At 41.5% G+C, this 20,673-nt stretch overlaps 1 protein-coding gene and 1 long non-coding RNA gene across 9 annotated transcripts in view; one reads left to right on the forward strand and one right to left on the reverse strand.

Moving 5' to 3' along the window:
* The window catches only part of LOC310747943, a 109,310-nt gene that overhangs the window by 48,586 nt on the left and 40,051 nt on the right, over positions 1–20,673 (forward strand). The window lies entirely within an intron of this gene.
* Positions 336–17,056, reverse strand: LOC310747795 (carnosine N-methyltransferase 2-like). Of its 8 annotated transcripts, XM_083582967.1 has the most exons (12): positions 16,373–16,739; positions 15,994–16,071; positions 14,626–14,714; positions 10,106–10,325; positions 8,556–8,693; positions 8,366–8,424; positions 5,393–5,531; positions 4,380–4,432; positions 3,279–3,386; positions 3,060–3,190; positions 2,471–2,564; positions 336–1,347 (listed from the first exon to the last, which is right to left on the reverse strand). In XM_083582967.1, exons 4-12 carry the CDS (start codon positions 10,129–10,131, stop codon positions 992–994), a joined length of 1,104 nt encoding a protein of 367 aa, XP_083439093.1. In that variant the 5' UTR covers positions 10,132–10,325; positions 14,626–14,714; positions 15,994–16,071; positions 16,373–16,739; the 3' UTR covers positions 336–991. The 8 variants fall into 8 exon arrangements, with proteins under 8 accessions (XP_083439093.1, XP_083439089.1, XP_083439092.1 ...); XM_083582963.1 differs by lacking the exons at positions 14,626–14,714; positions 15,994–16,071 and adding an exon at positions 16,836–17,056 and having other exon boundaries at positions 16,373–16,679; XM_083582966.1 differs by lacking the exon at positions 15,994–16,071.

Below are 20,673 nucleotides of genomic sequence, written 5' to 3' on the forward strand. Positions count from 1 at the left end.
AGATGCTTCAGGTTACAGACGCTTCAGGTTACAGACTCCACTAACCCAAAAATAGTACCTTGGGTTAAGAACTTTGCTTCAAGATGAGAACAGAAATTGCACTGTGGTGGCGCGGCAGCAGTGGGGGCCCCATTAGCTAAAGTGGTGCCTCAGATTAAGAACAGTTTCAGGCTAAGAATGGACCTCCGGAATGAATTAAGTTCTTAACCCGAGGTACCAGTGTGTGTGTGTGTGTGTGTGTGTGTGTGTGATGTATGTTTTCTCAACTCCAGCTAGATGTTTTTTCTTTGGAGAAACTATACCATGTGTCTGATGACAGAAGAAAACATTAACTCTCTGTGTGAAACAATTTATTTTAAAAAGGAAGGACACAGTATGAAAGTACAAAAATTACAGTGGCAGGCTTGCCATATTACTTTGGGGCTGATGTACATAAACATACTCATGCTGATGGTGTGCCAGTGTTGAATAATTCTCAAATCTTAAAGGTACTAAAGTCCTCAGGGCCTCTAACTGTTGATTGTAAGGAGCTCCTATTATCCAAAATTCATATTACGATGCAAAATAATAAAGAGAGAAATGCACCACAGGACAGAATATTTGCTGGGCTAAATACCTAGGGATCATGTAATGTGTACACAATTAGGCTACTGAGCTTTCTTAAATATATACAATACATTAAATATTAGTCCCCCGTACCTGTTTTCTGCTATGTGAACATAATTTAAAGTTTGCTGATATACTCAAATTATCACGCTCTATGTTGCAACACTTTCCTGCGCCTCAGAGGCAGTGTGTATCCATGAAAACTAATGTCAATCTCCTGCTATGATGAACAAGATATATACCATTTTAATCACAAAAGTTCCACTAATACGTTTGCTTCCAGTTCTTAATGTTTATAAGCTTCCCCCGTTTGTGCCCCTCTCTTCTCCAGTATTGAGCAAGTTCTCTTCACAACCTAAAATGGTGTCTACTATTTTGACTGGCATTAGGAATTTACGACAAACATACTCAAATCATTTCCAAACATAACCCTTCCATCCTTCTTGGTGCTGCATTCTGGCTGGCCCAAAGCCTGTAGAAGACTCTGCTTCAGATCCTGGGGTGCTGAATTCATAAAGTCTTTAGTTCCTGTCAGAAAGTCCATTGTTTGACCTCCAGTGGTATCTCCTTCAATAAAGCATTCAGTTATATCCCAATAAGAAGGGAAATTGTATACTTGGTATGTAACTCCCATTCCTTCCAAGACAACTTTGATGTCATCAGCTGTGATGTAGTGGCCGCTGTCGGTTGGGGGAAGACAGTGTCTGTAATTTTTCCATATGGAGGCCCACCCACTCTTACCTATGGGAAGGGAATTGTGAGTTTCACTGAGCCATTGTGCAGAATTAAGGCGACATAAACCAAAGCTAATATTGTAGCCACACTTACTACATCGAAATCACACCCACACACCCTGTATACGAGTATATTGTAGTTAATAAATAGTAATTTTCCTTGATAAGTTGTAGAATCTCTTGATCAAGAGCCTCCAACACCACACCTACTGTCTAAAAAAATAAATAAATGGGCAAGCCCCCATTTCACACATTAGACCTGAGGTCTGATCTTACATGGGTGGGCAAAGCCTGAAAGAGAGAGGAGCAAAGCTGAAATGAGAAATAAAACTAAGAGATAGAGCAGTGGAAGATGGATTAGGAAGCCCTCTGCAAGCAAACAGTTCAGATATCTCACAATAGCAATCTGCTCCTTCCCTGGCAGCCTTCTGGACAGGAAGGGAAAGGGAGGCAGATACAGATAAAGATAAAGGTAAAGGGACCCCTGACCATTAGGTCCAGTCGTGACCGACTCTGGGATTGCGGTGCTCATCTCGCTTTATTGGCCGAGGGAGCCGGCGTACAGCTTCCGGGTCATGTGGCCAGCATGACTAAGCCGCTTCTGGCGAACCAGAGCAGCACATGGAAATGCCGTTTACCTTCCCGCCGGAGTGGTACCTATTTATCTACTTGCACTTTGACATGCTTTCAACTGCTAGGTTGGCAGGAGCAGGGACCGAGCAACGGGAGCTCACCCCATCGCGGGGATTCGAACTGCCGACCTTCTGATCGGCAAGTCCTAGGCTCTGTGGTTTAATCCACAGCGCCACCCACGTCCCTTATATACAGAACAGAGGATGGCAAATAAGGAGAAGTCTGACTGTATAGGGCACTTGCCTAGGTTTCTATGAACATGCTTAGAAACCCCCTTCTGCCCATCTTGCTCAATGTGGAAAGGTCAAGGGTGAACATGGAGTGCACAGGGATGGGTGCATTGAAGGCAGACAGGCAGGCTGGCACACACCCACACAGCACTGTTCACATTGGCAGTCCCTGGCTGGTGCCTGAACTGGGCCCCCATTAATTCCAGGAGAATCTTACTCAAGTTGGGGAATCAGTACTTCAAAAACACAAACAAAAAAACCACTCACCTGATAAGATTATAATCAGAAGCTTAGCATAACAATCTAGGCAGCTGTGAAAAAATCGGATAGTGCTTGCAATATCCTCCACACGGTACAGCATCTAAAAGGTATAATGCCAGAAACATTTTGTTGTTGATATATCATTATAAACTTCATAGAGGGCTTCTGCATATGAAAACTAATAAATGCCCCATTGTTTTTATTCTCCATATTAAAAAAACACATTAATTCTAATTTTACAGATTGGGACAATACAAGGTTGTATCTGTATGGGCAGTCCCAGGGGAAGAAGAGTGCTCCCCTTCTTTCCTTAACGCTCGCTTTTTTGTCAGATTTTACTTGCACAAAAAATGGTTTTAGTCTGCGTCCCAGACATGTATTGCTGCTCACACAAAACTAAGCAAATCCTATGTAAAGGCTAAAGTATAATTTGGCAGGAATTATCAACATCACATCCATTTCCTTTCCATTCTGATGAACTGGTGAAATATGGCCTGTCATATACCAGGACACCTAAGTGTTGTTGATTATATTGAAGAAAGAATGTGAGCTAACACAAAAAAAGAGAATGTCATATGATCGGTCCTTAATTTACCTGGATCAGGTGTATGAAGTCGTATTTCTTTTGAATGTTCTGCTCTTTTGCCTGCTTCTCATATTCCATGGATGTCAACTGGTGCCAGATGAATGAAACATTCTTTAGGTCAGTTGAATTTCTTACAGCCTCTGTTTATGAAATAATCGATAAAGTGAACTTCATGTGGATCAAACATGAGCTCAGTTATCCTGATAGAGAAAGAATGCAATACTGTACCTTTATACGCCAAAATGTGTTGAGGGTTGGGCTCTATGACTTCATTTTTGATAAAGATTCCTGGATGCACAGCCTGAATTATCTTAATCATTTTCAAGTCTTGCTCACCTATAAGATAAGTTCAAAGCAAATTCATTCATTAAAATCAGTCGGTCCTTAAGGTTGAAATCATGTGCATATTTATCTAGAATTTATTTCCATTGAATTTGGTGTGGCTGATCTCAAAGTAAACATGCTGAGGATCATGCTGTATTTCAGGTATACCTCAGAGAAGCTTCAGGTGCTTTAAACAAGTGCTACAAAGTGCAAGTAGATAAATAGGTACCGCTCCGGCGGGAAGGTAAACGGCATTTCCGTGCGCTGCTCTGGTTCGCCAGAAGCGGCTTAGTCACGCTGGCCACATGACCCGGAAGCTGTACGCCAGCTCCCTCGACCAATAAAGCGAGATGAGCACCGCAACCCCAGAGTCGGTCACGACTGGACCTAATGGTCAGGGGTCCCTTTACCTTTTTACTAGCCATTTCCCCAGCATTGGCATAGGAAGCTGCCTGACTGTGACTCGGACTGTTTGTCCATTTAGCCCATTATTGTTGACATTGATGGACAATGGCCCTTCAACGATCTTTCCTAGCCCTACCCAGAGATGCCAGGGATCAATTGTGGGCCCTTCTGCTTGGAAATCAGGGGCTTTAACTATTGAGCTACACCCATTCCTTCTATAGTCTATGCAAAAAAGAAAAAAGAAAAGAAAAGAAAATCCTACAAAAAATTCCTCTCAGACATTATACAGAAACAGTACCAGACACTGAAGCCTTACGACACTTGGAACTGTACTCCAAGTGGAATAATGGGCACTGAAAGAAAATAATCCAACTTCATTGCACTTATATAAATCCAGATTCAGGAAAATGTGCACAGGGAATGAGCCACATATTATTTATAATTTTGACCAATGGATGCCTTAGCCTGAAAGCAAAATAGGCTGTGTGTCTAAAAGAAAGGAAAAATCAGCAACAAAGCATTGGCAGCTGTCACCATGAGTGTCCCACTCAAAGCAGATACATAACTGAATTATTATTTTTTTAGATTTTTGTTCCTTACCTGTGCCACTTCCCACACCTAGCACATTGATAGTAGATTTTCCATTTCCAAGGCTAAAAGGATAAGCATTTATTATACAGCATTAAAATACAGGAGTTTTGATATTTATTTAGGGTTGCTATATTTCAAAAAGTAAAAACTGGGACACCCTAAAAGTTTACAAAAATGCAAAAAAAAAAAAACCACCCCGTGATTTTTCTATTGACTTGCCTAAGATCCAGGGCAAAGCGCCACCTTTCAGAAATTCCCCCCACGTGTCAATTCCACCTTTGAAATCCCAGTTTCAACTGGGAAAATCCGGATGTATGGGAGCCCTACATTTATTTTGCTAAACCATGTGCTACTGTCACTAATGCATTGCCAAAACTTTCTCACAGCAAGATGTGGTTTGAGCAATATATATCACAATATATGCTTCCCCCCACTTCCATAGATATTTCTAGAAGATTTGTGTTCCAGTCATTTTTGTCCAATAAATTTATGTGTTCACACCAGTGACCATAATGAACTCAGGCTGGCATTTCTGTGTCATATAACAGCACAGTTCTTGAGCACTAGAGTCACTAGATCAAACTGCCCTGAATTAAGCAACATCAGTGATGCTCTGTGAAGCTGTAACAGTTTAAATTAAGATTGATTGCCTTAAATTAAGAGTAATGTAAATAATGTAACTTGGGGAAGCCAAATGGGCAAATAATGCACAAAACAAAGGAGCTCCCATCTAGAGTTCCCATATGGAGTTTCACCAAGAGTTAGATCACAGTCCTTTGCACTTAAGTAAGAGTAAACCCTACTGAACTCAGGATTGGTTGCAAGGCATCCCATGAGATTTGTTTGCACATTGCACGTCCATTATCATAGAATGGACATAAATGAAATGGACATAAATGAAAAATAAATAAATATTCCTTGAGACCTTTAGAGAAGGATGAACATTAGAGTGCAGGAAGCTACGGACATTTGACCATTTCCCAAAATTCATATTTTTAAGCTTTCTGATTTTTTTTTCTTACCTGGCTATTATACCTGGCAGCTCCTCCTTATTGAACTGGCCCATGCATTGGTGCTCAGTTGAATGGTCTAAGAATGACTTAAAGGCTTTTGCGTATTCATCCACTGTAAGGCTTCTCATGGGCTGGGTCACACAAAGCTCTTTAGAATGTAAAGCCAAATTGGTGTTTGTTAAGAGCTGGAAATAAATGCCACTGTACCTCATAGAAAACTTCAGAGGTGCATTGAATAGCAATAGTAAATAACTTCATTGCACCAAAGATTAGTTTATGACAGATTCCACTGAAAGCAATGAAATAAGACTAGGCTGTGCACACACACTACGGTATAGTGTATAGTGGCTATACATTTAACATACATGACTCATCCTCAAAGAATGTGAGAGGTATGACACAAGTAGGGGGGAGAATTAATGCCACTAAAGAACATTAAATATTATATATATATATATATATATATATATATATCTTTTGATATGCCTTTTATGAAGCTTGCCAACCATAATCTTGATCCAGAGCACATTCAGAGCGCTTGGACGACTGTCCCATTCACTTCACTGGAGCCAGCAGAGTGGGGTACACAAAGGAACACTCATACTGTATAAGCATCTTGCTTCCATTGATATGAATGGAGAAACCCTTGCAGATAGAGGAGTGTCAATAAAATGCTAGATAAGGACCTCCATCTTTGGCAGACTGCTAACACATGTGATTTTCCATGTCTTACCACCTGCCCCTGTTAGACCAAGACTTGGGTGTCTTTAAAGATGTACATCTGACAGCAAATGTATACTCAGCTGACATTTCATAGAGCATGTAGCTTTATTTAGCCAATGGTGCCTAGCAACTGACAAATTCTGAATGCTTTACTTGGGAGTTATACTGGTTGGATGGGTAGAGGAGTGCTCCCAATTCCCCCTACCCAAACACAATTCTAGTTGGGGCCAATGGCCAACGTAATGGCATTCTTACACTAGCATAAATTTTAGCAGGAAATTTGCTGTCATAGAAAAGGGCAGAGATGGGGGCACAGTATATAAGCAGCAGGGACTTGGCTAATACAGCCTTACCTAAAGTTATGCAGCAGAATAGCTGCTGTAACTAAATATGTAGCTGTTGATGAACTCGAGATTGCTGCCAAACATATAATCCACCCAGCCTCCCGGGCACGTAGATAGTCAGGATTCTGTCTCTGTAGCTAATCATGACACAGCATCAGGACTGTACAATTGTGACTCCTCTGAAGACATCCATGATTGGACAGGAATATAGGGGATTAGGTGGTCCTTGAGGTATCCTGGACCCAGATTGTTATGGGTCTTGTAAATTAATCCAAGAGCCTTGAACCTGGCTAGGTAGTGCATTGAAGCCACTGCAACTCTTGAGCACCAAAGTTATTTACCGGCAATAATCTGTCTCCAACAATAGTCAAGTCATAGTATTTTGCACCAGATGGAGCCCCAAGTCCAGGCACAAGGGAAGCACCACATAAAGTGTATTGCACTGATAGAGTCTTGAGGTTACCAACACATTGATCACCATGTCAAGACTATCCCTGTCCAAGAATAATCATAGTTGACATGCAAGCCATAGTTGTTAAAAAAAGTACTCATGGAATGGTGAACTTTCCTCTACCTTTGTTTTTTCATGATGCTCCACATAGCGTGGGGTACAAGGGCCCAGCACAACATTGTACCAGAGCCGAGAGCTTGTGTGGTCTTGCTGCTGGAGTACCAGCTAATGGGAGGTCCCAAGAGCTCAAAGCCTTCTTGATTTTACCTTCCTCCATTACTCTTGGTTCAATGAAAGGATCAGTGTTGCTGCCATGATGTATGACAACTAAATTGACCAGGGGTTGGGGAGGAGTCAGGAATTGCTAGATGGGATGAAAAGGACTGGGCTAATGAAAAACATCCTGTATGAATGAGTCAGATACTTACTGTTCTATCTGATCATGTGCCAATCATTCTGCATATTATATGCCACTGTCTCAAGAATGTGCATGTATTTTAAGCTCTTCCAAATCTCATGTTCTCAAGGCAAGGAATGGGGAACTGGTGGCCTTCCAGACGTTGCTGGACTACAACTCCCATCATCCCCAATCATTGGCCTTACCATCTGGAACTGAGAAGAGTTATAGCTGGAGAAAACAGCATCTGGAGGGTCACAAGTACTCTTCAATACCATAGTTAGGGATCAAACTTCTTGTGTAGGAAGCTTGTGCTGTTCCACTGAAGGCCCTTTTTGTTACTGGTCTAGTCTAGATGACTGTCATGTTATGGTGTAAATCCCATCATTAACCTCTTTTCTGTTTGATCTTCTGCTTAGATGCTTAGAAGTCCTGTCCTCTGAAGTCAGAGGACCAGAACCCAGATCTCTGCCTTTTCTATCTAAAATAATTGTTGCTACCAGAATCCACAAAGATGTTCTGTGGATACACACCTATATTCAGTAGGATGTAAACACACACACACACACACCTTTCTACTGAACTACCAACTAATGATCTACTCTTCTAGTATCCACTCTTTGTCTCTGTGGCTGCTCCAGTGCCCTCTTTCAAAATAACATGGTCTCCTCACACAGACACAACTATGTCCAGCTCCAGTCACATTGCCAGTAAATAATCCATGGTGTAACAGTGGGACATGTACCCTTCTCCAGGTAGCAGATGGGCATGGAGCTGCTGTTGCTTATGGATTCTCATGCAGGACTTCTAAACCCAGTTAACAATCATTTTATCATCTTCGTCTTATTACTGAATGTTGAGAACACCTCCCATTCTTGCCTTTTTCACTGCTTTTGATTCTGCAACTGAGGCAAGGTAAAATTCCAACTTACGCTGGTGTGAGCTCAGATGTAGAAGCAGTGGTCTTAATTGGACTCTAGGTTTTCCTTGCCTTGCCATGGCACCATTTTGCCAAGTAGCCACAATAATATATATCTGTCTTGCAACTTGCTAAGCTTCAAAATTACCTGAATTGTTTGCAGATGTCACCAATATCTCTTTCTCAAAATTGGCATCTTGTGTTTTCCTGCAGCAAAGAAAATATGGTATTTATTTAGCAATTTGAGCAATCCCTCACCTGTTCCTATGTCAGCTGGGCAGTAATTTCACAGTTACTCTCCCAACCTCGAGACATGGGCTTTGGTCTCCCTGGCGTACCTTTTCCCATACTCTTCATCATCATCTATGGCTCTGACCACAGGCAGCTTGGCACCATTCATGGAGCAAAATCCATTGGAAAACACGCCATTTTGGAAGCAGCCATCTGCACTTTTGCTTTGCTTTGTTTTGGAGACTCTGCATTGGTGATGATAAAAAATATTGCTTATGGCTAACTGCACCAGAATGACCCAGCCCCTTCCTGGCCTAAGTAGCACAGCCATACATGCCAACCCCCTGGAAGTAACTGATAGCCAATCAGGTTCAAGGAGTCATCACTACAGCACAGCATTGTGTGAGTGCATATTTGTGATGTGTGTCCCATTCTAGGCCACAGTCTTGAAAAGCCACACCTCTCTGGCGATATATGTTTATATGTGTGTGTGTGTGTGTGTGTTTGCAACACGCAGGCTTGGTAGCAGTCAGTGAGACATAAAAAATGTACACAGGGAGAGCTTGCAGAAGCATTTGGAATTTATTTCAGCAAAAAAAGATTTTAGGTTGACTACAAATGCAGAACTATCTTATGCCAGGTTCATTTTTTATTGCTTAAGAGCAAAGCTTGGAAATTATTGACTTAGCCTTAGTGGTCTGCATACAGAGCAGCATTATGCTGAGTTAGACCATCATATTAATTAGTTCCCTATTTCTGTGATGCAGTCTATCAAAACACCCACTGAACTCTACTGTTTAATTGCTAAGCAGCACTAAACTTAGTTGTATCTGGGTGAAGTCAGGCCTTTCCTACACCTTATTTGTTTGTTTGTTTTGTCTACCACCCTTCATCCTTAGATCTCAGGGCGGTTCACAGGATCTGTGGCATTCTTTCTGGAGACGGACAACAAAGTTCTTGTCTAGGTCCCTGACTGATGTGACCTCTAAGGCTAGGCTTCTACCCCACATACTATATCTACACAAACTCACAGCGCCACCCCCACATCAGTTTGGACTTCATTTGCTTCTCTTGCAGAGGGACACAGAAGTCTTTAGGACACTGAATCCCTGCCCCATGATGACACAAAATCCTACACAGTCTTGGGCTAGTTTTTGCTTCTTATCATTATCATTTATTAAAATTGCATACCGCCTTTCATCTATACATCCCAGGGTGGTTCACAACACAAAAACACAAGATAAAAAAAAACACCACTTCATGATCTGCTCTCCACATTTTAAAACCATAAGGACCAGTAACTAAATTCAATATTTTAAACACTAGGTTTTTATTTGTGGGTGGGGCATATTCAGTGTTGTGTCTCAAATAAATGATAGAGGGTTTTTTGGGGGGGAACCTTAAAGGTCATCTAATCCAAACATGAGCATAAATATTTAAGTTCCTCTGCTCTGATTGAATGGTGCTGGAAAAATCATTGTCTCTAAATCTCAGTCTGCAATAATGGTCCTGATAACTTCTCAACATTACAGTAAACTGTAAGAATGGATGTAAATATATATTATACTGTAAAAATGGATGTATATATAATATAAAATCCTGAATAGAGATGTCTATCTTCTTATACAATCAGAGTGGCTCTTCACATCATTCTTACCTTTTCACCTTGGCTTTTGGCTCCATGTCTTCTACAGGCCTTCTCCAGTCTCTCTCTTCTTTAAGGACCCGTTCTTGCTCTCTTTTGGCTTATATACTCCAGATGGACTCCAGTGTGTTGAAGTACAGAAGGCAGGCACAGCTGGTCTTCAGTCTATACTGGTACTTTCCTATACCCCCCTCATCCATTTCAAAGTGATACGCATTTTGGCTCAGCAGTGCTAAAGGTTAGAGACAGATTTGACTCTTAGTTGATATTTCCATCTGTTACTGTCACTGTATGTCAGTCTCCTGGCCCACTGAGGAGCTTTCTATGACCTGTAGTATCTCAGAATGTCCTTCCTCACACCTGTTATCACCCTCCCCCCAGTCGCTTGAATTAGTATGCTCTAAGAAGATACCTTATCCTGAAGACCATAGATAACATATGAAGTCATAATGTTACCCCTTTAGGGAGTGCACAAGAAACTTGGCATACAAAGTGTATGGGAAAAGGGTGATATTTAAATAGGTCAAGAAGCATGCCCCTTCTCAGTTCTGTTCAGCAACTAGCATTGTATAGCTATGAAACATACAAAGAACAATTTGCCATACTAAATTTTACAATATACTCAATATTTATTGGCCTCGTTCACACATAGCATTAACCCGTAGTTTATTAAACTCTGATTTATTGAACCATGGCTTAGCATCAAGTCTAAAACCGGCTCAATCTATGGCTTGTTTATTGCCAACAAACCATGATCTAAGTCATGGTTGATTGTTAGCTTATGAGCCTTGGTTTGTTCTAACAATGGTTTGGTGTTGCATGTGAACCCAGTGCCCTTCCTTAAAAGCAGTTTGCTGGACCACAACATACTATCCCAAACATTCACCAAGTTACAAAGTATGAGACAAGAAGTAGCAAGTATTATTGACCAAGTACTTGGTTCCAAAGCTTAGCTTAAGCCAAGAGGCAGTTTCTTTCTGGACAAGTGGACTTTAGAATCTCACCTCTCCTACCCTGTGTAAAGGTTCTGCTCATTTGTCCTTGCTTTCTACTGTATGAACACATGTAACAAAACACAGAAACATTTTCAAAGAAAAGCAGCTTTGAAGGCTGGGAATCCGGAACACAGAAACAACGATGGGATGGGTGCTTTTTCTGCCTGCAGCTTCTACACTCCAAATCCCTTTCCCGTGATGCATTTCCCATTGAAGAATTAAAAACATGTGAGACAAACCTTATGCTAGCAATTTCTCCCCAAGCAGGTAAAACTGTTTTATTCACTGACATCAGCGTTAGGCAGCAGTTGGATGGCTGCAGGTTCTGAGGGCTGTAGAAAATTTCTTTCTATCCACTTTCTTTACACGATGCATAAGTTTACAATACGAGTAGAGACATCACCTTGCCAACAAAGGTCCGTATAGTTAAAGCTATGGTTTTCACCAGTAGTGATGTATGGAAGTTAGAGCTGGACCATAAAGAAGGCTGATCGCCGAAGAATTGATGCCTTTGAATTATTGTGCTGGAGGAGACTCTTGAGAGTCCCATGGACTGCAAGAAGAACAAACCTATCCATTCTTAAGGAAATCAGCCCTGAGTGCTCACTGGAAGGACAGATCGTGAAGCTGAGGCTCCAATACTTTGGCCACCTCATGAGAAGAGAAGACTCCCTGGAAAAGACCCTGATGTTGGGAAAGATGGAGGGCACAAGGAGAAGGGGACGACAGAGGATGAGATGGTTGGATAGTGTGCTCAAAGCTACCAGCATGAGTTTGACCAAACTGCAGGAGGGAGTGGAAGACAGAAGTGCCTGGTGTGCTCTGGTCCATGGGGTCACGAAGAGTCGGACACGACTAAACGACTAAACAACAACAACAACAAGTTTACGATCTCCATCTTGTAACCTTTCTAGGTAGAGAAGTTGTTCCAATCATCTGATCATATTTATTATCCTTTCGTTTTCTAGTTCTATTCGAGTTGTGCCAACTGGAACTGTACCCAGTATTCCAAGTGTGGCTTCACAGCAGACTTATAAAGATATTGCAATATAGGCCAATTTAATTTTGAACATTTCCCTACAGATTCCTAACACTCAATTTGCTTTTTCCCAGAGCTGCTAGATTCTGGGTCATGTTTTCACCATGCCTCCAAATCTCTTCCTTGGCCAGTCACTCGTGACACTCCTGGAAAAAGCCCAGGAGTGAAACTTTGGGAGTCTGAAGGTTGTTGTCTCAGTCATAAATAGCACTCTTGTATAAGAATTTCCTGTGAAGTAGCCACAATAGTCACTTCACAATGTAAGAAATAAATGTTTAAAGGCACCCTTTCTGCCTGAATTGTCTTAAGTCAGTGAAAGTATTTACAGTCATGGTTGTTATCAGTCATTCTTGTTGACATTTCCCTCTTTATATTTATATTTCCTTAGCAGGAACGATAAAGGCTTTCCCCTCTTTATGTTGCTCAAGAGCAAGGTCTATTGTTCCCTCTGCTGGCCAAATGTATACCAACCATCAATAAAACTTTATATAACTTTAGTTCAAGACTGATGACTGCTTGGTATTACCCAGCTACAAAACTAGGCACACTGTGAACACCATGAAAGCATCTTTCAACTAAACATGCATAGGACTGTGCTGCAAAGCTGCGTAGTTAGCAAAGTAAGTGAAAATTAGTGCTGCGCTGAATTTTCACGATCTTAGGGTTCCCCCCTTCTTTTTTAATAATCTTTATTAGTTTCAGTTAAAAAAAGAAGTCTATATATACAACAGTATTCAATACAAAAGCTGGAACAAAGAAGAAGAAGAAAAATAAGGAAAAACAAGTACATAATTTTATACAAATCTTCTGTACGAATATAATAACAAATTGACCTTTATGTTCATACAAATACAATTTCATAAAAAGAAGGGGAAAGGGGAAAAAATATTTCTATAAATGAACTTTAAAAAGACTTTTAAAATTTTCATTTACTGTGTCTACTCTTTCCTTTATAACGCGCAGCCTCATATTACATTCAATTATCTTCATATGCCCTAACCTAACATAATATTATTTACACTTTTTGTTTTACAAGAATCAGTCTAGTTCTGCCAAGAGAATTTCACTCTTATAATGACTTTTAAAGTTTTCTTTAAATATTCTCCATTCCTTATAGACTCTCTGTTTCGTGTCATTTCTTACTCTTCCTGATAACTTTGCCAACTGAAGGTATTCTATCATTAGAGCTTGGTTTTCAGTGTGAAAGTTGCTGTTTCAGGAAGTATGAAAATGTTTGTGAAAACTGCTGCTTTATACTTTTTTATAGCTTTTTCATGCCTTTGTTACCTTTCGGCCATTGTTACCTTGATTTTGGACAGTTTTAAATCATTTGGAAAATCTTCTTAACTGAGTCACTATAGCCAACCTATCAGTGAACATGCTAACATCACTGCTGCCATTTAAATGATCCGAAAGAGCTTCTTCCTTGCAAGATTCTAGCCAATCATGGGATCATAGATAACTTAGGGAACATTAGCATCACTGTTGCCATTGAACTAATCAGATTTGGCTATATGACAATATTGTTAAGGACAAACTATGCCTTCTCGATTATCTTCAGTGGGAATCAGAGAGAAGAAGAAGAAGTAGTACTGTTCAGGAAACTTTGTGGATGCTACCAGTGTTGCCACTCTGCTGCAGTTTCAGTACTCCATAGCAAGAGTTATGCTCCATTGCAGTTCTAATAAAGAGCAGTTATGCATTCCAAGTTGGGGCAGAACATGGATGGGGGAGCCCGCTCAGATGGGCTTCAAAATACACATCTCACTGGAAAAAGGAAGCTGCAGGTAGGTAGCACCTGAATTCAGTTGTCCCCCAGATGCAAATGTCACCTACTCTTGCTGTGCTACTTCCAAATGGGTGTGCATTTTCAAATGCAACTCTAAATGCCCATATCCATTACTTTTCCTTCTTTATTGAGGAGTTACAGAAGTACTCACTCACACCCTGCTCTGTCTATCCAGTGATATCTCATCTGCAACATTAAGAAAGGTGGGTAGCCTTACCTTTCGTGGAAGCAAGGATTTAAAACATGTAAATTCTAGGAGTGCTTCCAACAGTCTTATCAATCAATCTTTTTACAGTGGTACCTCTGGTTAAGAACTTAATTCATTCCAGAGGTCCATTCTTAACCTGAAACTGTTCTTAACTTGAGGTACCACTTTAACTAATGGGGCCTCCTGCTGCCACCGCCGCCATGCGATTTCTGTTCTCATCCTGAAGCAAAGTTCTTAACCTGAGGTACTATTTCTGGGTTAGTGGAGTCTGTAACCTGAAGCATCTGTAACCTGAAGCGTCTGTTACCCGAGGTACCCCTCGGGTATTATGGTCAGTGGTCGGAATTCAGGGTATTATCAGCTGATCTTCTCCATGAATCTTGGAATGCCAAATTACCCGGTCTTGTTTCAGATACTAAACCTGATGTGTTAGGAAGCCTTCACCACTCATTTGTTTTATTGCTGGATTTTCCATCCATATAGTTAGATCTTTTACTTAACCTCATGCCCTTGTGGAAAATCAGATAGAGATGTCTTTGGCTTGGCACTCCTGGGGCAGCAGAGGGCAGCAGGATCTCTCAGCAGGTTTTCTGAATGGGAAGGGAATAGGGGAGGAAACAGGCTGTCGTCCCATTATGAGGACAGTTGCTCAGGAACTGACCTGGGAAGAATGTTTCAGTTGAGAGAATTTGCCCGAGGGCAATTAAGGACCAGCAACTGGTAAAATATATCCTGCGCTTTTGTGAGCACAAGTGTACCAGTGACCCTGTGGGCTAAGGACAACCATTGGAAATATAATGATAGGCTGGAGAATTTCAGACGGCAGATTAAATTTGCTCAACTTGGCTGGGCCACCTAAACAAAACCAGCAGCCATGGTACCCTCAGATTAGGTTTTCAGCTGCAGTGCTATATTACACTTACTTACTTGGAAGTAAGCCCAATAGAGCGCAGCAGGGATAGCCTTCTAAGTATACATGCATAAAGTCCAAACCAAGTGCAAGCCTTTTGAAACACACCACAATTGAATATCATGCTTACGGTTTAAAATAAAACTCAGGAATTTGCGGAAGCATTTCTAAGCAAAATAATTTAGATGTTAGGCAGAAGGTGTCCAGGATTTCAGACCTCTGTGTTTTTGCATAAACATGGCATGAACTAGTAAGTATGAGTCCTGCGTTTAACATTGCCAGTATGTCAGTGTCAACGATAATGAGCTGGATGCAGCAGTAGTCTGACTCTGTATGGTTCCTGGGTTCGATAGAAGGTTAATGGAAAGGAGGCAGAAAGACTGGCTGAGCCCAATTCTCCCAGAGGTGGTAAATCTATGCCTGAGCTATATGACTTCAGACTGCAGGAAGAAGCCCACACGCCCGAATATTACAAATACAAAAACCTCCATGTTGACAATGGGTGGAGATCCTGACCTAGTCTTTCCCTTACACGGTCATTTTCATCGCATAAGCCTCTATTTCCATTCTGAAGCCATACAGCCCAGAGATAGAGTTTCCACCTCAGGAAGAATGAGGCTAACGGAAGTCTATAAAGCTGTACTGACCAACGTCCTGATACAAATGTGGGAAATGTTTGACCCACAAGATGTTGCTGAACTACAACTCCCACCACCTCCAGCAAGTGTAGCCAATGAATTGTAGGCATGACAGGATTTGTAGTGCAGCACAGGTTCTCCACACCTGCCTTACTGAGACCTTACAAAACGTATTAGATTCTCCTAGCGCAAAATAATTTTAAGAAAAGAGTGGTGGACTGAACTATTCGGCCCGGCCTGTTGAGCATTTCGTGAAGCTAGGGCAAACCTGCTCCTTAAGATCAATTGGCGGAGGGGAGTTATTTGGGGTGGAGTTCTTACATTTTAAATAGAAGCAGCTAAGGTTTTCTTTAGCTTGTTTACCTTCACAAAAACTTTTCTGCCCCTTCTAGATGTTTCCTGAACAGAATGACCCATAGGAAAGAACAGAGTAACGCCAGGGAAAGACTCAGAACCCTGTTATACCCTGAATATCAAAGTAATGGGATACCCACAGAAGATTTTAGAATTTTGCCACACACACCCTCAGAAAAGTTGTCTAACGTATACTTTCTCTGGGGACAAATGATCCCTTAAAGGAGGATGGGGCTATTGGTCCCCAACCCCGTTCCCTAAATGGTCACAATGGGACTAAATGGTGGAAAAGCAAGCCTCAAAGGGGCAGATTTGCAATATTTATTTATATTTCTAGGTGGCTTACCTCCTTTATTTTAAGGTCTCTCGTTCCGCTCTCCATTGGACTAAGTCTTTCAGTTCACTGAGTTTAGTCAGCTGAAAAGCAGGTTGCAAACAGCGAGGTGGTGGCAGTAGCAATTGTGCATGAGAAGGTGCCAATTCCTTTCCTCCGGTTTTAAGGAGGCAGAAGCAAGATCCCCAATGCAAGTTCCTGGTATAACTATTCCTGCGCAAGTGGTATGCCCAAGCAAGTCTGTTTGGCCTCCCGTGGGAGGTGAACTGTCTCTTTAATGAGCTCAGTTATTGGACCACTTGCCGCATTCTCTGCCTGCCTACAAAGGGAGCAATGATGCATGAGTCATATTCGTGACAGTTTTATCCTGTTTATAACAACAGCTGACTGTATATTGGGCTCTAGCACAAAGCTGCTTCTACAAAAGTTGCTGGATTTATGTCATCAATCCCATTGTGATGAATTTGCTACTTACTTTGCACACAAAGAAACTTGTATTCGGTGCCTTTGGGGAAATGCAAGCTCAAGCGCAGGGGCAGGATCTCAGGTACACGTGGACGAGATGGATGAAAACCAGCCAAGCTCTGGAGAAAGTCCGTTAATTGCTGGATAGGGTCTTACCAGTTGTGTCAGAAATGCAAGATGGCCTCACATCCTTGGTCAACTGTTTAAAATCTAATCTAGACACTCCATCCAAGCAGAAATCATCGTTTCTTAGGGTCAAAATTACCAAGTAGCTCTGGGGTTGGGAGTGTCTTATTGTGTGTCTTTGCCTATCTGCCAATAGAGAAAAGTGAGAGGAAATGGAGCCCATGTGGTCAGGTGGTTTCCAAACTGTTCTAGGTTTGCACTAGCAGCATCATGTAACGGGTCTGCAACATTGACCAATAGGAGGAGGAGGCACAAAACAGCCAATGTTTAGTGCACAGGTTGCCATCATGATCCCTATGGTCACACATGTTCCCCCAGAGGCATTCCTTGATGCCACTTCTTTTCCTGGAAAGCTCAGCTGACCAGCTATTCAGCTTTGTTGAAGGTGAATTGGGGACAAGCAGAAACGTGATCCATCTTGGCCATTTGAATCAGCCTTCATTAGCATAAAGAACTGAAACATATTTTATTGTATGTTTATTTTCCTGGTTGGCTCTCCACAAGCCCTACTGATTATAAGACTCTAATCGGTTCATATAAGCAGAGAATGAGCCTTCTTTTCCCCAGTCCTGATGGGTTTAGATTTTAAGGGGTGGGGGCAGACAAAAGTATCTCTTGCTTTCCTTCTTTCCAAGGTTTGAATATATATATATATATATATATATATATATATATATATATATATATATATTATACATGGTACAACTGGAGCTGCTCCAGAGCCTGGAAACCATGTGGATGAAGCAATACTGGACATTTTGAAAGGGCTTAAAAACAAAGGGCACCTGGAAACTGTATGTTGTTGGGTTCTGCATGATACCTATGACCTTAGCCAAGCCGGGGAGGTAGATTCCCTAAGGAATTTGAATTTCGCTTTCTTTTAATTCAAACTTCACTAAATCATGTGTAGATTTACACCTTTTCTCTCTACCTATGCTTACAGAGTGTCTTATACAACATGCTACAGTTAAGTGGATATTTCAGTTTTATTGAGAAACTGAACACCCCCAAGAAAAAAATTATGAAGGAACAACTATCAAAAGCCTGTCTGGGCAGCTGGTAATTATCACTCTGTTTTTAGGACCCACCTTATTTTGTAATCTTAAGGTAATTTTAAACTGTTTTTAATATTGTGTAGTATTGTGTTTCAATATTATCATTGTGTCCACCCTGGGACCTTAGAGTGAAGGGCTGGTAGTAAGTTGTAATAATCATAATTTGAGGGGGCGGGTTTGGAAATAAACCAGGGAATTAACTGAGATTGTAAGTCTCATAGGATTGTGAAAACCTCTGCTTGACCACAGGTCTTTCACACCTACTTTAATTTTTAAGTATATTTACATATTTTGTTTCCCAAGGGTCCTTCAATCTGGGATACTGCTGTTGCAGCATCTCTTGCCAGAAAAATAAGTATAGAAATGTCACAGAATACCAGTTCTGGTCTGACCATCAAGCTGGTTCAGCCGCTGGAGTTTCCTGGAACTTGGGAAGTGGGGTTGGTCAAGATGCACTTGGTAAATTGGTAAAGATACAAGAGACTTCACTGTACTATCACTGAAATTGTTATTGAGCAGGGAAAGTGGCCACCCTTTCTTCAGTAGCATAGTGGCAAATTCTAATACGTTAATCTTAAAACTATTCAATAATAATAATAATTTGGGTTGTACTGCAACAATCACTGCAGACATCTCTGGGTAGCCTTTCAGCTAGATCAACTCTTTTCAGTGTACATACATGGGCAAATGATTTGGCATGATCCAATATCATCTTTCAGAGTGACTTAAGTTGGGTTTTCCATGAAGTTCCATTGTATGGAACAGAACCGGTATATCTTTCTTTTCAAACTGAAGCACCTTATGATTTTAGTTGTCCCAAATGCTTCAGAGCATACAAAAAGCTCTCCTTTCATGCTAATTGGAAGGACCTTGCTGCAGAAATAGTAATAGGTCTTTGACACCCCCAATGACCCCAGACCACCACCCCATGGCCTTTCTGCACTGATATTATTACCCAGGTATTTCTGACTTGGTGCACAGCGTAGATCTGATTAGCTCCATCCTTTATGCAGCTCTGCTGGGAATTATTTTATACCATGTTCCTGTGATGAGACAGGATAAGCATAAACTAACCAATACTCCTCATCTTTTTAGTTAATGCAGATCTAGTTTCCTTATTAAGGGCCAAATTAGATGTGACATTAAATATATATTTGTGTTTAATATGCAGATTGCTCCTGGAAGTGAGAGGGTGATAATTATGGGGATTGTAACAGGTGATCCTCTGTTGTGATGCTGACAAACATGGCTTCTTTGAAGCTCAGATATACACTGGAAATAAATGCCCCCAATGGCACCCTTAAGCCACTTCTAAAAATAGCATTTGCAATGCTGCCAATCATGTGCTAGAGTATGCTTTGAGGAAAGGGAGGCTGTCTGGCCTGCAGGAAGGGTATATCTAATGCACTTTAAGGAAGAAAGGGGGTTAAGAAAAGAAAAACCATAATACAGGGAATAAATAATCTTAACTATACAAAAATTAGATGGCAGCTCTACAATGTAGCATCTACAGTTTCAGGTATAACTGTGCACTGTGATTTCTTGGATGCCTGCACCCTAGTCTGGCTTCTTCCTGAATTGCTCCCTCTCTCACAATAAGAACATAAGAAAAGCTTGCTGGATCAGGCCCACGGCTCATCTAGTCTGGCATCCTGCTCTCACAGTGGCAACCCGGATGCCTACGGGAAACCCACAAGCAGGACTTCAGCACAAGGGCACTCTCCCCTCTTGTGGGTCCCATGACTGCCCCTGATCATGGGGGCAGGGCATAGCCTTCATGGCTAGTAGCTGCCGTTAGCTTTTTATCATCCAAGATTTGTCCAACCTTCTTCTAAAGCCGTCCATGTCGGTGTGGTCACTACTACTGCCTCCTCCTCCACTACTGAGCAAGTTCCAAAGCTTAAGTATGCAGTGTGTGAAGAAGTACTTCCTCCTCCTCTTCCTTTTTATCTCCCCTGAATCTTCCAGCATTTGGCTGCATTGGATGGCCACAAGTTTTGGCATTATGAAAGAGGCAGAAAAACTTTTCTCCATCCAACTTTCTCCATTCAGTGCATGATTTTATAAACTTCTGTCATGCCACCTCTTACGCACCTCTTTTCTAAGTAAAGAATCCCAAACATTTCCTCACCAGATCTGTATATATGAGAGCCAGTGTGGTGTAGTGGTTAAGAGCGGTAGTCACGTAATCTGGGGAACCGGGTTCGCGTCTCCGCTCCTCCACATGCAGCTGCTGGGTGACCTTGGGCCAGTCACACTTCTTTGAAGTCTCTCAGCCCCACTCACCTCACAGAGTGTTTGTTGTGGGGGAGGAAGGGAAAGGAGAATGTTAGCCGCTTTGAGACTCCTTAAAGGGAGTGAAAGGCGGGATATCAAATCCAAACTCTTCTTCTTCTTCCTCATAAAATCTATCCGATTTGCCTGTTCCATCTTAGCATCAAATCCAATGTCCCTCAAGAGCATGCAGTGAGGGAGTCTAAATGACTGCTTCTCTTTCCCCAAAGTGTGAGCAGCTTCTCTTTGGATTGACTTTTGGTGGCTAGGCTGACTTGGGTTCATTTTAATTTCATATAGGCACTTAAAATATTACATTTTAAAGTCTCGTTA

Source organism: Podarcis filfolensis (assembly GCF_964270895.1).
Source record: "Podarcis filfolensis genome assembly, chromosome: 1".
NCBI lineage: Eukaryota > Metazoa > Chordata > Lepidosauria > Squamata > Lacertidae > Podarcis > Podarcis filfolensis.

Coding starts and splice junctions, on each gene's coding strand:
- LOC310747795 (XM_083582963.1), bottom strand. CDS start 10,131: ATGGAGCCAAAAGCCAAGGTGAAAAG. Junction 4,433..5,392: donor CTGCCAGGTATAATAGCCAG/GTAAGAAAAAAA, acceptor TTATCCTTTTAG/CCTTGGAAATGGAAAATCTA. Junction 3,387..4,379: donor AGGTGTGGGAAGTGGCACAG/GTAAGGAACAAA, acceptor CTTATCTTATAG/GTGAGCAAGACTTGAAAATG.